The 7872-nt window shown below is 48.0% G+C and overlaps 1 protein-coding gene across 1 annotated transcript in view; it reads right to left on the reverse strand.

The window, feature by feature from the left end:
* ppp2r3a (protein phosphatase 2, regulatory subunit B'', alpha) overlaps window positions 1-6221 on the reverse strand; it is an 11413-nt gene extending 5192 nt beyond the window's left edge. Inside the window, exons 1-8 of the mRNA XM_031795390.1 lie at window positions 4627-6221; window positions 3520-3617; window positions 3316-3478; window positions 3076-3179; window positions 2807-2909; window positions 2169-2243; window positions 802-888; window positions 120-276 (exon numbers count right to left, since the gene is read on the reverse strand). Of these exons, the coding sequence (XP_031651250.1) occupies window positions 120-276; window positions 802-888; window positions 2169-2243; window positions 2807-2909; window positions 3076-3179; window positions 3316-3478; window positions 3520-3617; window positions 4627-4770 (931 nt within the window). The 5' untranslated portion in view covers window positions 4771-6221. The remainder of the gene's footprint in view (window positions 1-119; window positions 277-801; window positions 889-2168; window positions 2244-2806; window positions 2910-3075; window positions 3180-3315; window positions 3479-3519; window positions 3618-4626) is intronic.
* Window positions 6222-7872: the final 1651 nt, after the last annotated feature.

The following is a 7872-nucleotide window of genomic DNA, read 5'->3' on the forward strand; positions in this document are numbered from 1 at the left end:
AGAGAGAGATGGGGAGGCATGGAGAGAGAGAACGAGAGAGAGAGAGATTAATAAATTACTAATACCAAAATGCTTTTCCAAAGCTTGAAGATTGAACACAGTCATTCAGACAGACTCACCGTGGTCGTTGTAACGAGCCAGGTCCTTAGGGTCAATGTAAAGATCGTGGTCCGTGTCCAACTCCCAGAACTTACAGTAGATCACATAGAAATGCTCATAAGAGAAATAATCTGTTATCTGGTTGATATCATCCTCCTCTTCCAACAGGGCCAGGGTCTGAGAGAGAGAGAGAGAGAGAGAGAGAGAAAGAGAGAGAGAGAGAAAGAGAGAGAGAGAAAGAGAGAGAGACAGAGAGAGAGAGAGACAGAGACACAGAGAGACAGAGACAGAGAGAGCGAGAGAGACAGAGAGAGAGGCAGAGAGACAGAGAGAGAAACAGAGGGAGAGATAGAGACAGAGAGAAAGAGACAGAGAGACAGAGAGAGAGAGAGCGAGAGAGAGAGACAGAGACAGAGACAGAGAGACAGAGAGAGACAGAGAGAAACAGAGAGAAACAGAGAGAGAGACAGAGAGAGAGAGAGAGAGAGAGAGAGAGAGAGACACACACAGAGAAGAGAGCGAGAAAGAGAAGAGAGAGACAGAGACAGAGACAGAGAGACAGCGAGAGAGGAGAGCGAGAGAGAGACAGCGAGAGAGAAAGAGAGAAAGAGAAGAGAGCGATGAATAGTTAAACGTTTGATCCTAAACTAGGATATTTCTATATTTATCCTTTAAAGCTGGAACAGGAAGTGACGCATGTACCTGCAGGAAGTTGCTCCTGCGCAGTTCCGTCATGGTGATGCGACCTGTCCACGAGCGGTTGACCACATAGAATATCCGCTGAATCACCTAGCAACCACAGGACATAGGGGAAGGGTGGTGAACAGTAGTCACACACAGACACACACACCCTTGCCTATTTCCAATGTCTTTTCAGAGGAAGTGGTTAGATGTCTAAATGTGTGTGTGTAGAACCTGGGTTGTAGACCTGAAGGGGGCAGCATCAACAGTGTTTCCGTGACGACGCGGAACGCTGACGCACCCTCCTGTAACCCCGCTAGTACACGTGTTGCAGGCAGCTGTCTGTCTGCCTGCCTGTCTGTCTGCCTGTCTGCCTGTCTGTCTCCATACACTCAGATCAGCAGCTAAAGTCACTCCAGGAGACCACTCCTTTCACCTGACCTTCATCAGCACACTCTTAGACAACAGCAGAGCACAAGACTATTACTGTTGGTAGAGCAGACCGACTGTTGAAGTGTCCATCTGCCTGTGATCAGGCCAGTAGTTCAACAGCTGTGGTCTGTGATGCCAACTCTGACGCCATGAACACAGTGAATGAGTTCAATGTGAAACTGTAAGGTTCAGCTTTGTGACTGTGATTTGTGGACTGTTGCATGTAGTGAGCATAGATAACCCTTCTAGTAATTTAATATGTCATCAACCCTCAAAGTTCCAGAATGGGATGAAAATGCTGCCATTGTGGTCAGGGAGAAAACCAAACCAGTCTAATTGTAATGAATGATAGTAAAGGCATAATCCTGGTTTTATGTATGCAGGACAATGTAAGGAAGGCATGTGATGTATCAGAAATGATTTAATAAAATTACCGTCAACCTAAAATATTGTCATAATCATAAATACTGTTTATACGGGTTTAATACAAACGCTCTACATTAATAGTCTCTAAAATATATGTAAACAGGCCATAAATGTCTAAATTGTTGTTTTCTTGGAAAGCTAAGAGGTCTATTATATGATGCAACATCAGTACTTGTTGTATTTACAACTTGTCTACGTCCAATCATCAACTGATTTCTCTGGTTGGAGAGGTGTTGTTTAAATGGAATGTTGGCAGTTAATAAAAAATGAAATAGTGGAATCATTCCTCTAAAACTGTCTGGCTAACTAACAAAAATACATTACAGATCAATTCTTCAAATTCATGATTCGACACAATATCTTATCACAGCACTGGAAGACCACGGTTGACCAACTCCCTGACCATCATACGAAGGTTCATGTTCATTCTAGTATTCTAATTCCTAATTCTATGGTAGTGACATACAGTGATCAAATGGCTGCTATAGTAACAACTATGTAATGACTAGGTGATGGATGATGTCACTCACGGTAGTGATGTAACGGGAATGGAATTCTGGGGCATCCTTCAAGAACGTCAGTCCTGGGTGAGTGTCCACTATGTCCTACACACAGAGAGAGAGCGAGAGAGGGAGAGGGAGAGAGAGGGGGGGGGGTAGCGAGAGAGAAAGAGAGAGGGAGTGAGGGGAGGGAGAGAGAGAGAGAGAGGGAGGGAGAGAGAGAGAGGGGGGGGGGGTGAGGGGGAGGAGAGAGGGAGTGAGGGGAGGGAGAGATAGAGAGAAGGAATGAGGGGAGGGAGAGATAGAGAGAGAGAGGGAGTGAGGGGAGGGAGAGATAGAGAGAGGGAGTGAGGGGAGGGAGAGAGAGAGAGGGAGTGAGGGGAGGGAGAGAGAGAGAGGGAGTGAGGGGAGGGAGAGAGAGAGAGGGAGTGAGGGGAGGGAGAGAGAGAGAGGGAGTGAGGGGAGGGAGAGATAGAGAGAGGGAGTGAGGGGAGGGAGATAGAGAGAGGGAGTGAGGGGAGGGAGATAGAGAGAGGGAGTGAGGGGAGGGAGAGATAGAGAGAGGGAGTGAGGGGAGGGAGAGAGAAATATAACACCATTTCTGAGAGACCTGTGTTTGGGCATCCTCTGCTACCACACCATTGATTAGCATGAAGATGTACACACACCTGTAATAAAGGTATGAAGTCCTCCTGGTCCAGGTAGGAACAGCCAGGCTTCGCCAGGAGGTAGATAAACTTAGACGAATCGTCATAGCAACTATGTAACAACCTGAGGGGGAGAGAGAGACAGAGAAAAAGAGATTGTTAACATATGTAATAATATTTCAGATGATTATAGCAGAGGGATATGCTAATTTAATGGGAGGAAGATAAAGGACAAATATTAAAGAAATACAAATGAGGAGAGGAAAGGAGAGGAGAGGAGAGTTTCTTACTTTCTCCAGGTAGCGATGAAGGAGTGAACAGAGACGAAGCCGGTCCTCTCTCCTCCTGCTCCATTAAACATGGCTGCCTTCCAGTACAGAGGACAGCCACATGCCTGAAAACAAACACACCCACAACAGGCAGTGAGATGGACAGCTAAACTATTGACAGAAAGGTACTTCTTCACCACCGACGTGTAGCACCCAACCCCGTTTCATATTGTAGTGTGTGTTGGTGTGTGTGTGTGTTACCTTAGCGATCTTGCCCATCTCGTAAATATCAGCCTTCTCCTCCTCAAACTCTGTGAAGGCTGTTTCTATGGCAGTGATGGCCGCATCGTGGTTGACTTTTGTTGCCCCTGGTAACCCTCGAGGGTAGTAGAAGCGGGGAATGTTGAGGGCATGGGGAGGAGGGGGAGGAGGAGGAGGAGGGGTGAGGACGACTGGAGTGGGGGGAGGAGAGGGGAGCGGTGGGGGGGAGGAACGGAGGGGGTGGGGGAGAGAGGGGCTGGAGGAGGGGTGCCAGATTTCTTATCTTGCTTGTTGGACTGGACCTAGAGAGAGAGAGAGAGAGGAGAGAGAGAGAGATTTAAAATCAACCTTTACTGGCACAATTCAACTTTCATACATAACCAAATCAATACCAATTCCCCTCTACTCACCCCCCCCCCCCCCCCCCCCCCCAGCCCCACTAACACCTCAGCAGCCGTTGAGTTCACTTCCTCAATCGGTTTTCTCCTTGTTTTCCAAATGACCAACTCACTTACAAGTAGTTTACTAGCCAGTCCCTTGTCTTATTTGCAAGTGTACCTCAGCTTCCCAAATGTAGAAGCACAAGACCTTCCTGAACCCCTGAACAGCCTGGACCAGTGGAATAAGATCTCCCCAATGGACAACAACATCTATGGTACTGAACAACGATGTAGGAGTAGACTACCCTATACAAACACATCTGTTGTGACTAGGTGACCAGTCTACCACATGCAAACCACCTGAGAGAAATACTGCTGCATGATTCTTTCAGTACCAAAACTAAATGTCTATGTAGCACATCACATAGGTCTGTTTCAACACCATGAAACAAGGTTCCAGCAATGTGTTGGGTGTCCGAGTTACAGGCTCTGCTGAGCGTCTGTAAGGGTGAGTATCAAGTAGGACAGCTGAACCAGCCCCCCCCCCCCCCCCCCCTGCCCCTCACCCCCCCTCACCCCGTCTCCTCTTGGCACTCATCCATTCTATCACTCTATTCCTGCCCCCCAGGATTATAAATAACACTCTGGTATCTGCCTCAGAATAGCTTGTCTTCCCCGGCATTTATTTGTGTTATTGGTGTGAGAAAAAGTGTGTTTGTGTGTGTCTGTTAAACACCTGCATGTGTGTGTTTTTAGCACACGTGTGTGCATGTGGGTGTGTGTTTATTGCAGAGGTGTGTGTGTGTGTGTGTGTGTGTGTGTGTGTGTGTGTGTGTGTGTGTGTGTGTGTGTGTGTGTGTGTGTGTGTGTGTGTGTGTGTGTGTGTGTGTGTGTGTAATGCATCAGTCCTGTCCAGTCCAGTACTACCAACCTGCGCCTGCAGTTGCTGGAACGTCTTGATTCTCTTCTTGAATCGCGAGGGCAGTACGAAGTCACAGCCCCGGGAGAGGAAGGCTAGCTCACATCTTAAATCAGGGTCCCCCCGCAGTGTCTCTTTAGACTCCTTGATAAACATGACGTTGATAGGAGAGGATGAAGATGATGATAGGAGAGGATGAAGATGACGTTGATAGGAGAGGAGAGGATGAATATGATGATAGGAGAGGATGAAGAGGACGATGAGAGGATGAAGATGACGTTGATAGGAGAGGATGAAGGTGACGTTGATAGGAGAGGATGAAGATGACGATGATAGGAGAGGATGAAGGTGACGATGATAGGAGAGGATGAAGGTGACGATGATAGGAGAGGAAGAAGGTGACGATGATAGGAGAGGATGAAGGTGACGATGATAGGAGAGGATGAAGAGGACGATGAGAGGATGAAGATGACGTTGATAGGAGAGGATGAAGGTGACGTTGATAGGAGAGGATGAAGTTGCCGATGATAGGAGATTATGAAGATGCCGTTGATAGGAGAGGATGAAGTTGACGATGATAGGAGAGGATGAAGGTGACGATGATAGGAGAGGATGAAGGTGACGATGATAGGAGAGGATGAAGGTGACGATGATTACTTTATTGCATCCGTTTCTTAGGTAGCGGTTCAAGTTCAAAGTTCATTCAGATTCCCAGCTGGTGTTGGAGGGTGCAGCAAAACCCCCTGAGAGCCAGATGAACCGCAGACCGGCCCTGGTGTAGAGTTACAGACAGGACTACTAGACAACCAACAGCTCCATGGAGTCTACAGTCTATCTACAGAGCACAGCTCTATAATTCTCTCTTCTTGTTCACTCTCTCCACGCAATGGATTCCAACTTTCTATTTAGTTTCTCCAAAGTATTTTATTCTCTCCATTCTGTCCAACGGAACGAGGGATGATTCCTTTCACGTATCCAGGAGAACAGATTGAAGGAGACAAGAACACCCAGCAGAGGAAAAGAAAAGAGTAACAGAATATATCGAAAAAGAAAAAAATGAAGGAAGATCCAAATGGACAGTGTTCTGAGTCGGTTCTGAGTCCACCTGCAGCAAGCTGGTTCTCACTCCATGTCTGCTAGCCTTACACACACACACCACACACACACACACACACACACACACACACACACACTCTTTCGTAATCAAACTTCCCTGTTGCTTCACTTCCACACAAACACTCTCTAATATTGACAAATACTGTAGACCCACACTCAGACACACCTATATTTTCTCTCTCTCTCTCAGGGTTGAGTCCGTAGCTTATCCGTGTGTGTGCACTGATATTTTCCGTGTGTCAGCTCCTAGCGTATCTTGTAAAACCATAGCGGCGGGCCAGCCGGTGGCTATACGTGGCCCAACAGAGTGCTTCTCTCTGGGGTATAAAAGTTCCCGTCTCCCCTGTGGTTCTCTGGTTCTACGGTATAGTCCTTCTGTAGCCTGTCGCTCTGAGAATCAAACTGAGAGACTAACTCTGGGAAATATGAGACAGGCCGAGGTCTGGCTGCGACACACACACACACAGCACACCGGCTGTCCTGAACGAAAGGGTAGGGCAGGGGGTTTGATTTTGGTCGTGTTGCATATCCCCGCTCCCCTGCCCCCATCCCTTAGCCTCTCTGGCTAAAGTTAGCCTCAACAGTATTCTGATGTTCTGAGTGAAGTCTGGACTGGAGGATCGCTCAGCCCCATCTAGTGGCCGTGGCTGTGTATTACCTAGAATCCTCAATGCTGGTCTACAGTGCTACTGTATGTCTAGCCTGTCAACCAGTGCCCAGTCCACTAACCAAATGGTAAAACATCTGTGGCTACTGGCCTCACCAGGTGCAGCGTAGTTACAGGTAGACCAGAAGGCTGCACGGAGAGAGTCTCACAATCTATAACAGGGGTGACCAATCCTCTTACTACAGAGCTACAGGGCGTGCAGGGCTTTGTTCCAGCCCTACTCTAACACACCTGATTCAGCTAATCAATGTCCTGATGAACCTCTGACTAACAGAATCAGGTATGTTAGAGCAGGGCTGGAACTAAACGCTGCAGGAAGTTGGAGGAGAGGATTGGTCACATGTACCAGTTGGTAGTAGAACTGAACAGAGCGCTACAGCTGACAGGAGGGGAGAGAGTTACGACAGGAACATCAGACACGCTCGACATGAAGTGAATAATCCCACTGTGTGTGTGTGTGTGTGTGTGTGTGAGCGCGTTTTTCAGCTCTCACTCTCCACACCCACACACACACACACACACACACACACACACAAGATTATTTACAAGTGCAGTGTTCTCAAGCCAAGGTCACATCCTTAACACACACACACACACGCGCGCTGTAAGTAAATAGCACTGTAAGTCTCTCTCTTTGCCTGCATGATTTGCAATGCACATTGTCTCAATGATTCTGTGGCTCACGACTTTGTTGTGGTTTTCTGTTGCAACTGCTCAGTGCTATTATTAGTAGCTCGGTCCACCATTAGCATTATTCAAAGCGTCTGTATGTAGCTAAACGGTGCTGGCAGTGGAATCATGCTAAAAGCTATCTGCTATTTGTGACAGCTGAAACGTGGGTTGGTTGTTCCTAAAGCACCCCTGCACTTGGTGAGTCATAAATCTCAGAGACAAGCGCAGATGAGTGTGTCTGTGCGTGCGTGAGTGTGTGTGTGTAAGCGGACCCTGAACAGATGTCATTGACCCAGCTGCGTGCTCTTTTCCTCACTGACTAACTGACAGGCTTCTCCTCTCAGTCTCTTTCTTAGTCCCTTTACCTCCTTCTCTCCTCCGCTTACTACCTTCTCTCCTCCGCTTACCTCCTTCTCTCCTCCGCTTACCTCCTTCTCTCCTCCGCGTACCTCCTTCTCCTCCTTCCGCTTACATCTTTCTCTCCTCCGCTTACCCTCCTTCTCTCCACCCCTAACCTCTCTTTTCCTTTGTATTTTTGTAAAAGAGTGGGGCAGTACAGAAATAGAGAGAAAAGAGGAGAAAAGAGAGTGCTGAAATAGCAGTGGATTTGAGTCCATGCAGCATTGGTACCAGAGGTAGCGGCTTAGACTGGTCGATAGACCGCCCTAGGCCTCGTCCTTCCCTCCTCGCTTGCCCCCCCTTTCCTCTACCCTCCTCTTATCGCTTTCCCGCCCCCTCCTTTCTCCTCCCTCTTCCTCCCCTCTCCACTACTCCCCTCCTCTCTCCTCCCCTCCCCTCTTCCC

Source organism: Oncorhynchus kisutch, linkage group LG18, assembly GCF_002021735.2.
Source record: "Oncorhynchus kisutch isolate 150728-3 linkage group LG18, Okis_V2, whole genome shotgun sequence".
Classification (NCBI taxonomy): domain Eukaryota; kingdom Metazoa; phylum Chordata; class Actinopteri; order Salmoniformes; family Salmonidae; genus Oncorhynchus; species Oncorhynchus kisutch.